Raw genomic sequence first — 18,104 nt, forward strand, 5'->3', positions numbered from 1 at the left:
TCGCCGGTTAGTGGAATGGGGGCCTTAACAACATCTTAATCAACATCTAGAGTGCAACGGTGACTATACCTACCAATTGGTTCACACGCTTAACGTCCATTGATACCTTATACTAAGTTCTCGTTATGTACGTTTGCTACGTTTCTACTGATATCTGTTATGCTTGTCTTCTTTTCATAGCTTTCGTGTGTACCGTCGTGTCCACCGTATTTCCCCCCTGTATCGTACAAACACCGAGCTGTAATTCCGTACTGTCACATCGAATCTGTGTACGCTGTACCCTCTTTGTGTAACCTTTTGACAATCTTCAAGGCTAGCAAAGCACATCAAAAGGACTGCTTTAACGTTTCAATTGCATTTTGGTAACTTCCAATACGTCTTTGTTAATGTCATATTTTTTCTATTTTACCATGTATCTATTTGACCACTCCACCAAACAGAAGATGCAAGACATTTCAAAACGTGACAAAACATTCCACAATACAAACCTGTAAACTAATCTGTACCGGCTTTCTCTACTTTCATACTATAATACACAACCCTCATAGTATTCCTGGAACCTTCCAATACAAAACAAACACTTGACAAATGCAACGATATCTTTCTATAATAACAAGTTAATCTATGTACAACATCTTACTGACGCAAAACAATTACTAAGTATCAAACGACTATTGTTTACAGAGTCATAGACCATACGCGCTGTCATATCTTTAAGTCACGTTTTGGGATAGATGTAAAACTAGTATGACGTGCAATGTGTCTTAATTCAGTTATGTGTGTAAATGTTAAGTTGGACAGACCATCTTGTGTTTGTCTATGCCGTATGTTTCCATATCTATCGGTTCGACTGACTGGTACCTATATCACTGACAGTGTCCCAAAGGAACACAACTGACCTATATATCAACAACAACAACAAAAACTCCTAAAGTTCAAAATGAACACGAACTATGAACCAGCCTAAAACATGGTTCATTATCTATCGGCCTGTATCAGCCGGGACCAAACAGGAAGTACATATTTCACTCCACATTGCCCTATCAAGCATCATTTTTTCTAAGACCCCCATTCCACTTGGACGGCGCTCTCGCCGCGCTCTCACGGCGACCTCAATTTTTTCAGGAGTTCGGCGCTCACGGCGATCTGGCCAATTTTAGGTCGCTGTGAGAGCGCGATGAGAGCGCCGTTATAGTGGAATGGGGGTCTAAGTGGTTCAACATGTATTCAATATCTGAGCCTACGACGTGTACTGATTTCTTGTGTGACACCATAAAAGAAAATGAATCATGTCATTCAGTATGACTGCTAAGAGTCTGGATTCGTGGAATAAGTTTCTTTGCAATACCTATTGTAAACGTAGTGTCCCGTTTCCGGAAAATCACACACAAGGGTGAGTGGGACAGCATACCCGGCTAATACCGAAGGGTAGTTAGAAAATTCGTATTGTGAGTGCTAGTGATTTTCTATAAACCAATTGTAAACAAGCTGTGATATATTTTCTGCTAGTACAGAAAAAAATTATCATTCTTGTAATTCAATGATTATGAAGTCTATGAAATATCATGGAGATTGAATTATCATGTTGCTTTCGTTGCTAGTGTTTGTTCCAGGGATATATTGTCTTCAGACAAATTACCTTTTTCTGCCTTCAGTAACCGTGTGAATCAACGGCATTGATTGGCGGACTCTGGCAATGTTGTTTGGTGAATACAGTAGTCTTATGAAAAGACTTCAATCTTTGGCAGCACATCGCAAATTGATTGTTTTTGGTCTGTGTACTGATGGTTAATCCATTCTTCAACACTCGGTAAGGTTTTTATCATATTTCCTGTCTTTACCAGTCCCACTAGTCTTGTGTACTGTTGACCATGGTTTGAGCAGTATTGACAGATGCGTCTGGTGTGCTGTTGACCATGGTTTGAACAGTGTTGACAGATGTGTCTTTTTTTAGAAGATGTGAGGCTTGTGAGATGTCACGGAGGTTGTAGGCCACGCCCTGGCCCGTCTTCCGTGTCTGTTTGGCCTTGTGCTTGCGCAGCTTCTCGTTGCAGATGCGGCGGAGGTTCTTGTTGTAGTAGCCGTAGACGACCGGATTCATGGCGCTGTTGAAGTAGAAGAGCCAGTGGCAGGCGGGGTACACTTTCATGTAGATGACGATCAGCGTGTCCTCCTGGAGCTGGCCGAAGTCGGTGACCAGAGCGATGATCTGGAGGGGCAGCCAGCAGACGACGAACAGGATGACCACCACCACCAGCATCTTGATGACCCAGATCTTCTTGGCGTCCGCCTGTTCGGTGTTGGAGCGGCTGCTGACAGCGATGGTGGCGGGGCGGTACCAGATGTTGGTGGCGATGCGGATGTACATGTAGCCGATGGTGAGGAGCGGCAGCACGAACATCAGGATGAACAGGGCCAGGGTGTAGTGGGCGCGGTCGGTGGGCTCCGACCATCTTTCGGTGCAGGAGACGATGTCAAGTTCGGGATTGTACTCCGTGTGGAGGACCACAGCCTGAAGAATGATACATGGCAATACAAAATTCTTAAGTGATGCATTCACTTAGGCCTACGATGGAACTTGAATGATGATAGGTAGTACGGTCCATATAGAGTAAAACACAGTAGAAACTAAGACGACCCCGTCAAGAATTCAGGTGGCCAAACATTCAAAAGTACTAGTGTAGTTTTTGGTAGGATAATCTGTTGACGATACTCTCAAATGATTTCTTTATAACGTTATGTCTTGTTGCTCTTTGGAGATGATTATCATAATGATAATGATGATGATCATGATGGTGATTGGAACATCAGTGTGATTATCATCGTTTGGGTAAATATTCGGTTATGTAAACATTTCACATTGGAACAAGAAAGTCATCTAAGCATGAAAGCCTTGCTCTGTGAATATTAGTGGGGTGTATTAAGCTTTATATCTGCTTTCAGGAAAGCCAAGGAGGATGTATAACATTTGGGGAAACGTACCTGTGGCACGGAGACACTCACAGACAGGATCCAGATGACTGAGATGATAATCGTGGCCTGTTTTCCGTTGATCTTTCCCTTCGGCACACGGACAACCGCAAAGTATCTGAAACGTGGATTGGGAGGAAAACCATTCATCAATTCAAGAAATATGGCTTGATTCCACGTGATTCTAGATAGCTATAGTTTTCAGTTTTGAGCTTGCTTTATATAAGTAGAGCACACCAACTGACATCTTAGACAAATCACTTACCATGGCAGTCACGATGCCTTTCTACAGCAGAATGATAGGCTTGTAACAATGGATTGCATTCACAAGGTTAGAATAATGCACAATGTCATGGCAGACGACGTTTTCTTGCTTAAGCTCACCTGTCCGTTGCCACAGCAACAAGGGTGAAGACTGAGGCCCCCACAGAGACCCCCTGTATGAAGATGGACAGTTTACAGATGACGTCACCGAATGGCCAATCTGTGGCAAGCAGAAGGAAAGTGCGCTATTTATTAATGTGTATATTTACATGGAGTAGGAACATTAGAAATTGAGTCTTATAGATGTTGACACGCTACGGCTACGCACGGCTACACGATACGACTGCCGGCCACGGCTACCGACCACGGCTCCACGCTAGCTCCATGCTACGGCTCCATGCTACGGCTCCACGCTACGGCTCCACCCTACGGCTCCACGCTACGGCTCCACCCTACGGCTCCACGCTACGGCTCCACACTAGCTCCATGCTACGGCTCCACGCTACGGCTCCACGCTACGGCTCCACGCTACGGCTCCACGCTACGGCTCCACACTACGGCTCCACGCTACGGCTCTACGCTACGGCTACACGCTACGGCTACACGCTTCGGCTACACACGGCTATACGCTGTGGCTCTACGCTACGGCTACACGCTACGGCAACACTCTGCCGCTACACACGGCTACACGATGTGACTTCACGTTACAGCTACACGCTGCGACTTCACCCTACGGCTACACACTAGGAATACCACCATTTTGATAAGTCTAAGAATGTAGTTGAGTGAATAGGTATGCAACCCATGATGCTGTTTTTCAATTGTTATTGACGTTCACATGAGGCAAAGGAAATGAAGAAAGAATTGCTTTTCAAATTCGATTTAGCTATTAACTACTTGTTTAGTGTCTATTCTGTTCTCGCCGACTTAACATGGTTGTGGGAGGCTGTGTGAATCTTAGTTATCAGTCTTGCTTCTGCGCCAGACATAGCAAAAGTTTCCAAAACTCATCAGACTCTGAACAGCCGTGAAATTGAACGAGGATTGAGGGGAGGGAAGAGATTATATTTCGTCAAATTGCAAAACATCACTTCTTCGAGACGTAAATGGGCTGAAAAGATTGACATCAGATCGGAACTAGTCATCGTGCTCCACTTCTATAGAGCTGCTGACAGCTTGCCTATAGATGCTCTTCTCAGTTTGTACCCATAGTTACACCACCTGTTTCAGTTGGCTTACCCCTCTGCACAAGTAACGGTCAATCTTATGATGTTTCCTTTCCTCTTTACCAGATAAATCCTGGATAGGCAAAACAGAGTCTCCAAACCTTTGCAAAAAAAATGTTGGTCGCAATATTCCTACCTTCCTACCAATTTCTTGCCGGGCTGACTCCAGATGTATCTCATTGCAGTTTATCTACCACTAGGTGCGCGTTGCTTTACAACTGCAATCGAAGCGTCCATTACGTTTTTACAGTGCGTGAGGTCCACGCTGCCCTTTCCGACAGTTTAGAAGAATTATATTTTTGCTATGTTCAGATGTATGTAAAGTATGTGAAGTGCGTGTGTGTAAAGTAAGTACAAATACACACACGTACGCAAACACACACACACACACACACACACACACACACACACACACACACACACACACACACACACACACACACACACACACACACACACGCTTGCTCGGCCGCACACAAACATGCATGTACATGTACACATACGTTGATTACATAACATTGTTTACTGCACACCAAAGACCAAGGTGTGTATATACGGATAAAAAATAATGACAGTTCCTTTTCAAGAGACAAGATTCCTTCCACAAGAAGATATCTCAGGGCAGCTCAATTTTTTTCTTGTGTTGCCCTTGAGGTGTACTTTCCGTCGTTTTCAAACAAAAATGTAAAGACGTTTATCTCCTGGGAGGCATTCAGTGTGGAGATATGGGAAGTAGACGGGCGATCTGAGTAAGAGTTAATCGCTACAGGATTCTACAGGAACACCTCCGTAGCCGTGCTCTCTTATTTTCACTCCAGGAAACACTGCGTGAGGTAAGGCCAACTAGGCGAGATGAAGGGAGATTCAGCCAAGAAATTGGCTTCAGCATGAATAAATGCTTCGAAGGCAGCAATTACTTGCTGGAAATCGAAAACCGATGTATGTTATTTTTTGTGGTAACTTACCAAGGGTCATCGCATTAGAAATACGACATGGATTTTCATGCCGACTACAGGTCTGTTGTTGCAGCCGGCATTTTCCAACTACACATGAAATGAATTTCAAACATCACAGTCGCATGCCCTCAATCTGTGTGATTTTAAGCCATAACTCACCGTATGTTTCTTTACCAGATCTCCAGTCATGTGAACATTTTATTGACTCTGTCCAAGTGGGCGAAGGTGTACTCTCTTTGCTTCCAAGTGGGCGGTATCGGTTCCTAATTGAAGGAACTTACTTCACTCTGAGCAATTCTAGTAGAATTAAAGTTAACCTCTGGAGGCCACTAACTCTTGGAAACAATTTTAAGCGGGCATTATTGCTCCCTCCCCTCGACGCCCATAGCACCAACGTGCTTTGGCGGCTCACGGATGTGAGAGTCCCGCTAACGTTACATACAGAATAGACCTGCGTTTACTTCTAGTTGTGGAGCAAGAGACAGAGGGGGAGGTACACTGAAGGCTTTTAAGTTGTAAGCTTCAACTGATCCAAGTGAAAGTTTGTTTTTTCAGATGACGTTTGATTCAGCATGTCATCCCTGCTGTCCTTCAAAGTTTAAACTGTGAAACAATGATTTTTACCTCTTAGTACCGTCCATCCCCTCCATTGTACACAGAGCATGTAATTTCTATCTTAGGTTAGATGAGAAAACGTATACAGTCACACGCTGTGTGTATAGGACTGATTGGCACAGTTTGAGTGTTCCTGCGTCATTTCAAAGTCAAAGAAGAGCAGTCTGACGGACATTGATGTTTGGAAATCACTGTATTCTTCCCACGTCATAGCGCTGAGATTGGATTATGGACAGACAACTTCTGCTTGCAGGAATGCCGGTCTGACCGTTATAGATAGCGGACAGGAAGCGCATTGCCATTTTTGATGAGTAAGATGTATGATTAACCCAAGACAGGCTTTCTCCAAGGATCAAACACTCCAGCCTTCATACTGCAATCAGTTGATTTCCTTCATCTCCCAGCGACAGGAGCTCGAAAGAATTTCAATTTAATGGGCCTTTCGTCTCTTCTTTTAGCTCTCAAACAATGAAGGGGATGTCTGGAGAGCTTCATATCATGCCTCTGGGAGAGAAAAGCGCCGGCGGTATACATCCACCGCCCCCCTTTTGCATTAGCCTGGCTTTCATTATGACTAACAATTAAGCTGAACTGCCGAATCTGAAAAGATACATGTAATTATTTTGGACCGGGACAAAATTGCACACAGTCTTTGCGTACTTTACGGCTGAGGTCAGCAGCCTTTTGGAGCCAACCGGGATCTTTCACCACCAAAGTAAGTGATGTGTTCTGAACTTGGATTCCGATAACTGCCATGTCGTAAAGCCGCTATATACCAGTTTGAGCCGAACTCAACTTTGGAAATCTTAGAGCGTACATGCATCAACTTTCCAGACGGACGCATGGGAAAAGGTACACTGCACTATCATTCCCTACAATCTAGCCGCTGAATTCTATTTTGCTCTCTGTAATTATTAGGCTTTTTTTTGCCAACAATTGAAAGCCAACGAGTAAAAGGTTGGCGAAAAATAAGCATAACATTCATCAACACCATAATTCGCATGCTGATCCTCTCTTCCACGCGCCCAGATTCCGACTGTTGTAGAATACAAAATGGCGTGACATTACACAATGAAATGGTCTGTTTTACTTCTCGTGTCTAATCGAAATATTTTCAGGTATCATTTTCCAATTTGCTTTATGGCCACTCTATCAACGCCCACGCAATTGCGTACACCTAATCATCTAATTCTCGTCTCAAAGTAATGAAAAAACATAATTTCACTGACCGTGCGTCACGAACCATACAAAGAGTTGAATAACTAACAAGAAATGTGGGGGTATTTGGCGTGCATTGTGGCTTGTGATCGATTATCAGAGCTTGCTTGATGAAGTTAAAATCCTCTTCCAAATGAATGGTTGGAACCTTTAGCCTTTGTTCCTTGAAACAAAAAGGAAAGCCGGTGTTAAGGGATGACAGATTAATCCAGTCTAAAAAGGAAAATACAGAACCCTCAAAACTTTTCGAAAAGACAGTGCGCTCTGATATGTGATGGCTCAAAAGAATCAGTGCATAACTCAAGCTTGCATTTTCCCGCCTTAAGTACATATCTGTTTATCAGGTGAGAACTGGTGTCAGGGAAAACACTAGACGGTCACGGCTGCGGTTCAAAGACGTCTGCAAGAGGGACTTAAGACTCAACGACCTGCAGTGGCCCCTTCTCTCTGAAAGGAGGAGGAACGCCCGCCTCACCTTCTTCTACAAACTTGTTAATATCCACATTAATATAGACACTTACAGTTTGTTGAAACCAGCCCAGGGGCGCACCCGGGGGAGCCACGACCTCAAGTTTCACACCATCCACGCTAGAACCGACACATATAAACACTATTTCTTTCCCCGTACCATCCCTCAGTGGAACACCCTGCCTGGCACGGTTGCGACGGCTCCCACCGTTGAGTCGTTCCGTGCCAGGCTGGAGGCCTGCCCGCCTTAGCCCGGGACCTCAACTCCCCCCCTACTATGCCCCTGAAGGGGTTATTTGGGGGCAACAACTATGTAGATGTAGATGTAGGCTCTTGATTTTGACACAGAGCACTGGGAGGACCTTGCCAGGAATCGATCCAGTTGCGACTCGCACTCTCCAGGCAGCTAAAATCAGCCAGCCACTGATGCGCAGGGCGGGGGAAAAGCGGATCCGGAGAAAAAAATCCTGCAACAGACCTGAGTCAGCTTACAGATGTGTCCTCTGTGACAGAGAATGTCATTCTCATATATGACTGTTTAGCCACAACCAAAGCTGTAGCGTTGATGTGGATTCGAGTTTGACCACGATTAATATTGACTGAAGGAGTCCGTATATGTGTCGGGTGTGAAATGATTCATGGTTCGATTAGAGTAAAAGGAGAACTAGTCTAGAATCCACACGACTGTCCCTAAATGACTCGGCTTACCTGTAGCTGGTATCCAAACCTACGCGTATCATAGCTCCCGAGTCTCCTATCCGCAGTCTCCTCTCCTCTCTTCATGCTATTTGCGGAGAGGAGACTCGGGGGCTAGCTAGGGTTGGATACCACGCTAGCTAGGTGCTTTGTACGTTGACAGCCTTAAGTCTAGATAAGGTGTCAATTGATTTTTGTAGAAGCTTAGTCCTAAGGCAAGGTCGTGCTCGGAAGATTTAGCCAGGATTAACTTCCCAAGAACTGTCGAATCTTCCTGATGTAACGTCATGAGACGTCAGTGAAGATCTCTGAAAAAAGCATGACCTGAATTCTGATAACTTGACAAGTAGAATCAGAGAAAGGGACCTGTGGAATGTTAAGGAAAACCTAGAGATTATAAAAACCTGGACAGAAAATAGCCTCCATAGCAGGCTTTGAACCGGCTTTTTGGGGGGCTAAATAATACACTTTTTGCAGCCAGCCCGTAACCATCTTACCGGTGAGATGGTTACAGGGTGGCTGATAGTTACGGGGTGGCTGATAGTTACGGGGTGGCTGATAGTTACGGGCTGGCTGCAAAAAGTGTATTATTTATCCCCCAAAAAGCCGGTTCAAAGCCTGCTATGGAGGCTAGACAGAAAAAGCCATGTTGCTATCTGAAACGGAGGACATCAAGAGTTGGAGACGCAAAGTTAAGGGACCTCGACGGAATGAGTGAGTGAGTGAGCGAGTGAGTGAGTGAGTGAGTGAGTGAATGAGTGAGTGAATGAGTGAGTGAGTGAGTGAGTGAGTGAGTGAGTGAGTGAGTGAGTGAGTGAGTGAGTGAGTGAGTGAGTGAGTGAGTGAAAATGTGGCAAGTGTCCACGAAAGAAACAGCATGGATGCTCCTGGCTATTTGTTCAAATGTAAGTATGAATGATGTATATTTTTGTAATCTACATTGCCTTAAGACTACGAAAAAGATGACATTGGCGCATATAAGAAACGAGTTGTAGAGTAGGAGAAATCTCAGTCACCATAGTCGACATTCATCCCGAGGGATTATTCACAGCTAGACTAACTGTCTATCGATGCGTTTTACCACCCAAAATGTCCGCCATTAGCTGATATCCCTTGAGAGCAGTAAGAGTCTGAAATCCTTGTGATGGTCGCCTTGCAGTCCCTAATGGATGTTCGAGCTTTTCAAAATTATAGCAAAAGAATGTAAACCAGGATGACGTTACGCTATTTATTGTCCCCTTTCCATTACATTCTGCTGTATTTCTTTCCCTGTTTTTCCTTCTCTCTATTTTGAGTCTCTTGTCTCTGATCTTGTCCTAATAAACGCGTATTCAAATATGCTTGTTGTATTCGCCCGCAGAGCCTTGCGTGTGACATGTGTAACACACAAGTTTTTTTAGTAAGGAAAAGCTGCGTGAGACCGGACTGGTGTGGTGGGTTCTTCAGCGTGCTCTAGATGTGGCTCTCCTCAAACACGGGACCTCCAGCTTACATCTCATCTGACAGGTCGACCCTTGCTAGGTACTCATTTTCGCGAAGTTGGGCGAAAAAATAGACGTAAAGTGTCTTTCCAAAGGGCACAACATTGAGGCCTGCCAGAGATTCGAACCATAACCTTTAGATTCGAGGTCAACAACCATGAACACAAGAATACCTTGCCACCTATTATTGCTAATTAATGCCTAAGGCAACGTGTTATATCATTTTTAAGGATCGTTTTCAATGAGCTCTTAATCCACGAGCATAAGAATAATACTTGATGTACAACTTGGCATATCAAACGTCAGTAAATCCCTCGTTAATCCATCTAAATCCTACTTGATTGATCTTCTCAAAAGCTAATCATCAACAGCTCTCTGTGGTAAGCCGCGAGCGGTACGCACTGATCCTCCTATTTTGGTCATTATCTTTGTTCATATTTCCCAACAGTCTGGGTAATTACTTTCTCTCGTGGCTTTGTAAGAAAACTGCTGACAAAACATGAAGGTGATTGACAGCTCTATGGCAAAGCCTCCATATCAACAACACCGTAATTATCAACTTGTAATGAAGATATCAGAGGCCATTGAATGTTAAGTTAATCCCGTTATCTTTGGAGACAGCCCGTCGAAGCAATAAATGGTATAACATGCAGGAGTAATCTTTTATGTAATGAATATTTGTAATATAGACCAATGAACCAAGCGGCAACTTGTATTACGCTTGCCTTAGCCAGTATAAGATTCGTTTTCGTGGAATATCATTACTATTGCTTGACACATATAGGCTTATTTTCCAGAGCAAACAGCATGTAACAACGTCAGGCAGGACCTTCTCTGATTGTATCTAAATACTGTCCTCGGCCATTGGGGACTACACAGCACTTTCTGCATCTCTGCAAAAGCAACAGCAGAGAAATGCTAGTTTTCTAGAAATCGCAATATCCGCTTAAGCGATGCTCCAGGGTGTGTTGATTAGACTTTTTCCTTGTATACATGTAAGGCATATCTTGTCAGACCCAAAGTAGCCTGGAATCCATCCTATTTAGCTTCCGGCCGCTACCCAAGCTCCGCTGCCTGGCCAGGCAGCGGAGCTTGGGTAGCGGCCGGAAGCTAAATAGGATGGATTCCAGGCTAACCCAAAGCGTGCAGGAACACATAAGAGTGCCTGCATCCCAAGAGAGGATCTCACTCCCGACTGCTTGTGAGGAATGTACATGTACTGCGATGGTTGATGTGTCATTCTAAAAGCAACAGATCAAGTAGGTGTGTCACTGTAGCTCAACTGGTAGCAGCTTCACAGTTGAGCTCCTAAGACCCCCATTCCACTTGGACGGCGCTCTCACCGCGCTCTCACGGCGACCTAAAATGGTCCAGAGCGCCGTGAGAGCGCCGAACTCCTGGAAAACGTGCTCAAGTGGAATCTCTACGGCGACCCTTGCGCGCTCTCAGCGCGACCAAAATGTCAAATGTCAGCAACTTTTTAAAGATTTCACAGATCACTCAACGAATTCCAGAGATAAAGAACGAATTTTTGTTACGTTTTGTGTGCTTTGTTGTCTTCTCAGTCATACCTTTACCTCTTGCATCATATTTGAATGATAAAATCAAGGGGAAAACAGATTCAATTTTAGTCGTTGCACGGTCGCTCAGTGTGTGTCTTAAGTAATATATGTATGTTAAACTTGTTTTTTCTGTGTTGTCTGTCATGTAAACTGTTTGCAATAAATATATTTTATCATTCTCCGTCATAATAAAAAACGTAAATCACAGAATTTTGAAACACATTTTGAATCACTGACAATAAAACTTGGAGGGAATCTAATTTTAATGGAAGCAAGTACTTGTAGTTATTCGTCAATTTGTATAACCCACGAGCAAAACTATGATTTGACCACAAAATTCCCAGAAATTCAAGATACACCACTTCAAGAATTAAATTTGTTTGAACTACAGTTAAGACCATTCAATCCTCATAGAGCGCTGGCTGCGATCCTTGAGCGCTCGCTGCGGCCCTTTGATCCCACCTTGGGTGCTCTCACGGCGCTAACCGCGCTCTCACGGCGCTCTCACGGCGCTCACCGCGCTCGCTCCGCGCTCTCTCGGCGCTCTCTCGGCGCTTGTTTTTGATCGCCATCCTCGGCGCTCTCACGGCGAAGGTTTTGAGCATGTCCAAAACCATCGCCGAGGTGACAGCGCGCATGGCGCTCTCGCCGCGCTGTCGGCGCTCTCACGACGCTCTCGCCGCGCTGTCGGCGCTCTCAATGGCGCTCTCGCCGCGCTGTCGGCGATCTGGCCAAAATGAGGTCGCCGTGAGAGCGCGGTGAGAGCGCCGTCCAAGTGGAATGGGGGTATAAATAGCCGGGGGGTCCCGTGTTCGAGGAGGTGTCTCGGTCACGCTAAATGCCTAGGGCCCCACATACTACAGAAATATATACTGCTATAAAAACAGGAAGAAAACCTGCTCACCAATGTGCCAACGCATCTTGCTGAGCAACGTGTTTTTTTTTAAAGATGATATCTTTAAAAGAGGCAATGTCGCGTGTCAAATACTAGCGGAGCTTCATGGGCTGACCATCACTGAAGTCGTTGGTAATAGATAGTATACTGTCCGCATACAATCGGCTGTCTTTACTGACAATAGATGTAGAACATTATACTGTAAGGATGAGTGAATAATGAGGAGTAGATGTGCACTCTCTAGCTGCCTGGTCAGAACTGCTTTTAGAGGCTGCGGGGTCTGTGCTTTTTTCACTCATGATGGATTACAGATGCGGTGTTGAATGATCCGTTTCTAATCTACGCCGAATACCGGATGTGATCCCAACAATGCAGTATTGAGGTATCAGCAGACACAGGCACAGATACTTGATGTTACGACTCGTGGGTGAAGATGCTGTGTTCTTGCAAGCGGTAATGCTAAGACAGTTCCCACCTTCTTAATGGGTGGGAGACATTCTACGCTGTAATCTACCTGAGTATAGATGATCTGGTATTGAACTTCAAAGCGTGCTGGTTCTGAATCACACCGTCCGACGACGCGTTCACCAATGGCAGGAGTTGTAGTTCTTCGGAAAGGACGCTGGAAGCCACCGAACGTGGTGCCTGCATGAACCTCCTTACCTCCAGCACCTCAACTTTCAAAAACATCATCCAACACCTATTGGTTATCTGATGCAGCTTATGCTCAATTCCCAAGTAGGTTGCGTGGCTGTACGTGTTCAGTTGTTCTTATTCAGGCCATTTTCAACAGAATCACAAGAACTGAAAGGCACATGGCGGTGAATGCCAGGTTTGTGTTGAGTTGAGGTCACATAATCAAAATCAAAGAAGTAATAACTTTACCTACACCTCCATCCATCATTATCTCCCCTTCCTCTCATCTATCGCGCTGCGCTTCGTTCCGTATAAGACTGTACATTTTATCAATTTCCATACCCTTTCAAGATGAGAGGAGTTTCATGAGGCAAACTTTTATCCTAGATCATAAAGATCAAAGAAATTCACGTTTTGCGACCCATGGCTACATGTACAGAGGGATCGTAACTGTCTCTCTGTAGGCAGTAGAATAACGAATGGCCGGGATTATTTGACATGAAACCCACGCGCATCTTATCGGCTTAGTCAGGGGTATGGTACCGATCAATGTCCAGGTTGACCTGTTCGTCCCCTATCGTCTTTCAGTATTTGGACGGGCGGAAATTACCAAATCCAAGAATGATGTACGACTTTTGTCTGGGAAAGCAACAGCTCGGTGGAACATGAGCTAGCAGTGACCTTTACGGCTGGCTGACGAACTTGTAAAGACATCATTTACTGACATGATGAGGACGTGCAGTGTAATTGATACATCGCCATAATAACGCAAACATTAGGAGATTAAAGGCAACCCGTGTGTTTTTCTTCTGTTGACGCACCAGCTGTTTCGTGCGCTAAATGTGTTGAAGCAATAAAGTCTGGGTGAAAAAATATCATAAAGTAATCTAGTTTTTTCCGTATTCCCGGGGGCATGTTAATAACAATAACATTTAAAAAAATGTTAAGAGCAATGCTTGCAGATCTCTTTAAAAGCGTAGTTTGCGGAATGGGAACTTTTATTTTGATTGATGGTACCTGCTTCTGCAGGCACGAGTCCTAGTGAGCAGAACATGTGACTGGGATGGAGCAATTCTTTTTTCCCCCTTTACTTGAACGTTCCAGATGGTCAACTCGGGGCGAGGTGGCCCACGTACATTCTAGATGTGAGTAATTGTGGATCTAAAAAGGCATGCCCCTGTATCTCAGCTCCTGGTTCCAATCAGTTGGTAACTTGGAGACCCTGGTTCAATCCTCGATCAGAACGTTTCGGTTGGGGCTACACCCTTCTTTCGAAAGTGACGTAAAATGGGGGTCCCGCTTTCGAGGAGGTGCTTCGAGCACGTTTAAGTGGAAGGGCTAGCAGCCCCTCCCTGCAAAAATACTGAATACGCTTGCTGCTTTATATGCCACAAAGTACTACAAGGGTCTGAACGAACGAGGATATATCCTACTTGTAACGTTGGATACTGCCGTAGGTGAGTTATAATCGAATTCAGCCTAATTTTCACCCGAAGTAGAATGTCTAGCATGCTCGGGTACTTGGTCAATAATCGGACTGACCTCGTGTCAAAACCTCTCACGGATTCCCTCGCCCTGGGCGAAAAACCAATTATTACTAATGATTGATTTATTAGTCGCCTTCGGGTGTGCTGAATTTTATTAGCGGTAAATAAGAGTGTTTGATGTTCAAAAGTTCGTTTAGTAGGATAGATTCCAATTTCAAAGCTCTTCAGAAATACCTTTGATTGGATTTGATGGTTTCCATATCAGTTTTCGGGCTGTCGACTGTTTTTCTCAGCCGTCGGGCAAAATTCGTCATCCCAATGAATTACGGCAGGAAGTGTAGAATACCACATTCTGTCTCAACGTCTCTTTTTGTTTCTTACTTCAAAGGTCAATCTTCTATGTTCAAGGTAATGTACAGCGGTGAGATTGGAAAGTAATGCAAATTATTGAACTGTCATTTTTTTTTATTTCTTGGACCACATTATACCTGCAGACGGCACACATCACCCATTTGTGTTCTATCCGAGCTACACAGTTGCCCTCCGGTAAAAGTATAAAAGCTTCACAGGCTGATCACCAGCTCGCCTGAAAAAGACCGCCTTCCCTTGTGAAAATGGTCATTGTGACACTCTGCTTGATTTGTCGGGTAGGTCATTGGTGCATGTTTAGTTCTTGCATACATATGAGAAATGGAAAAGCTACAGACGTGAGCATCCGCCGATGTCCAACCTTTGATAGATTTCCGTTTTTTTGGGGGGGGGGGCGGAAGGAAATTTGAACAAGAACGCTGGAAACAAATCGCTGCATATTTTAATACTCTTTTAGAAGACGTGAGTCAAAATTAAGGGAATACATATCTGCATTCTTCCGATCTGAGCAAAATATAACGGTCAGTAGAGCCTGCAAAATCCCACTGTCCCTGGCCGAGGCTGGCTTGAGATGACGAAGCACGGGTGATTTGAATCTTAGTTTCGCTATTTACACTAATCCTGTTAACAGGATAAATTCATCCAAAAGAGGATTTCGTTCGCTTGGTCACCTCAAAAAGGTGGACACTTCATTGAACTATCTAGAATACATAGAATTGCCAAGTTCAGTAATAGACAGCCGCAAAATAATGGCACTCATTTCCTATTCTACCATGTATTGAGAAATACATTTGTAGGGACTAAATCTACAACATACATGGCGCAGGCTGAATTGATAGTATGAGTTACGGTAAGGCCTAAATGGAGGAGCGCCGATAGAAATCCATCGTTAACTTTATGAGCGTGTGCGATCTGAATCAAGACCGGTGAGAGAAAATAATTAACACCGGTACAATACAGCACCACGAAAGGCCGTAAAATCTGTATCGACCGCAATATCAACTTCTTCGTTAATTTGGGTTTTTGGCAATTAAATGTGATTTACTCGCTCGTTTGTCCCCGGAGATAGCAGCAATGATGTGCAGAATAGATCGCCATTATGAGTGACCTGTCCGGAAACAGTCGATACATAGACGCCAATATAGGTGGCGACCGAGGGGATGAAGAATGCTGGTTTGCATACAATGAGCCATCAAAACATTCATTACGCCTGGAAATCCAATCAATAAACCTTCTGTTATGTGTTCAGGTTCGCCTAACATTACGTTCGCTACATAGATAGGGATGATGTTTTTTTTAATAAAAGTCTTGACGTACAGTTCGGTGTGAATCGATACGCAGATATAGCGGCGACCGTACCGGGGGCAGCGAATGCTTGACTGCATACAATTTCCGTTATGCGTGTGTGTGTTAGTCAAAGACTTCATTACTCAGCGCCGAGTCTTTCCCGTGGGGCAGAAAAACTCTGCTGCAGACCAATTTAGATGACACAAAGCGGAGTACATGCTGTATTTAAGGACACTCAGTTGCCTTATTGAGCCCATTAAAGAATCAACGGAACGCATCATAGCGGCGTTGTTAAAGAGCTTTTCCATTATTGGTCAATATACATTACGTATGGGGGAAAACTCAATTGAGGTATTGCATTGACTACTTGAAGCCACATAGACGAGTTTCTAACAGCTAGAAATGCCCAGAGAGGCTATAGAAGCTCCTGGAAGACCAATGGTGGCGTCCCAGGCAGGACACCCCATGTTACTGTAATAGACGTTAAGTCTTTTCACCTGCATGCATTTCACAAAGTGTCTCGAGAAAAAAGAAATAAAAGGAAGTAGTATTACTAAGGACCAGAGATGACGATACTAGCATTCTTTGTCTTTCTGAGTCACAAGAAAAAAAGATTTTGAATGCAGACCTTTCGCAGTCTAAAAGTCTATGGATGTTTCCAGAATGCTGAGGCAAATTTGCACACAGCAATCGTGTGTTGCAACGGATGTTAAGAGCGTTTTGTCAAGGGTCGAGACTTACAACCATGGCCTTTGGGCGCTTTTGCTTCCCCGCTAAAATGTGTGTACTGGGGTGTGTCGCTGGTAGTGCGTAGAGCGCTGGCAGATAACGTTTAGAGGCAACCCATCGCTGCTAAATATACGGCAAGGAATTTCCTCGGGTTGTGGGGGTCAGGCGTGACAAATGCAACCTTCTAGATTGGATTTAACCATAAAATCCCTCCAAGCACAGACAGTTCTTGGGTTAAAAGCATCCATATCACACGCTACTGATCATGAACAATTATGTACGAGGGAAACGATATTTCAGAACAAGCTTACTGTAGATGATTGTGTAGACCAGCGTCACAGGCATACAGATAAGAGCCACCAGCAGATCTGCCAAGGCCAAGTTGAAGATGAAGAAGTTGGTGACGGTGTGCAGGTTGCGGTTCTTGGCGATGATGGCGCACACCAGCACGTTTCCTGTCACGCACATGACGAAGACGAGCACATACCCCAGCACGATGACCACCGTGACGCCCAGGTCGTGCTTCAGCGGCGGCAGGCGCTCGTCGGTAGCGTTCCACGCGCCGTCTATGAAGTCGGAACCGTTGCTTGAATTCTGCGCTTCGTCCATCTCCACTTCTGACATCCACCTGCCCAAAAAGAAGTCAGTTCGGCGTTAGGTTACGGCTTTCTCCAGACAAATATTCATTTTTGATTGAAGCTATCATCCGCATAGAATTTTCGAAATCACCGGCCTAACGTTTTCTCCTATCGTCAATCATTGCCATTCAATTATAGGAGCAAAATTACCGAATCAATAAACTTCCAACTATCAGCAACGCCTAGTCTCATCAAATCCACACTTCGGACAGCGTCAAAGCGTGACGCTCGTAGGGAATGGTCGATTCTTACCTCAGACGAATGTCACGAATCTCTGATTGCGGCTCCAGCGGGTCTTGTAGGGAACTTGTTGCATGTGGGCTCTCCGTTGCAAATGCTAGAATGTCCAACAGTCCACGCGCATCCAGCGTGCCCGATTACAAGAAATAACCCGTAAGATATTCTTATATAAAAGAGGGCGGTCTTACCCAACCAGGGACAACCGCAGCCTGTTGATTATAGCTGACCATAAAAGACACGCCGACCAATCAGGAGAGTTGCCTTGAATACTAGAGCTGTCATTGGTGCGCGGGACAATGACGTGTTAATTTGTGGCTGTACGCGAAAGCAAGCTACAGTGGCTAGTGGGTGGGGTACATGGAAGGCC

At 44.7% G+C, this 18,104-nt stretch overlaps 1 protein-coding gene across 1 annotated transcript; it reads right to left on the reverse strand.

Moving 5' to 3' along the window:
• Positions 1–1,206: 1,206 nt before the first annotated feature.
• Positions 1,207–17,901, reverse strand: LOC136448524 (neuropeptide FF receptor 2-like). Its single transcript, XM_066448111.1, has 5 exons — positions 17,750–17,901; positions 17,171–17,487; positions 3,355–3,454; positions 2,983–3,088; positions 1,207–2,512 (listed from the first exon to the last, which is right to left on the reverse strand). Exons 2-5 carry the CDS (start codon positions 17,481–17,483, stop codon positions 1,850–1,852), a joined length of 1,182 nt encoding a protein of 393 aa, XP_066304208.1. The 5' UTR covers positions 17,484–17,487; positions 17,750–17,901; the 3' UTR covers positions 1,207–1,849.
• Positions 17,902–18,104: the final 203 nt, after the last annotated feature.

Source organism: Branchiostoma lanceolatum, chromosome 14 (assembly GCF_035083965.1).
Source record: "Branchiostoma lanceolatum isolate klBraLanc5 chromosome 14, klBraLanc5.hap2, whole genome shotgun sequence".
Classification (NCBI taxonomy): Eukaryota; Metazoa; Chordata; class Leptocardii; order Amphioxiformes; family Branchiostomatidae; genus Branchiostoma; species Branchiostoma lanceolatum.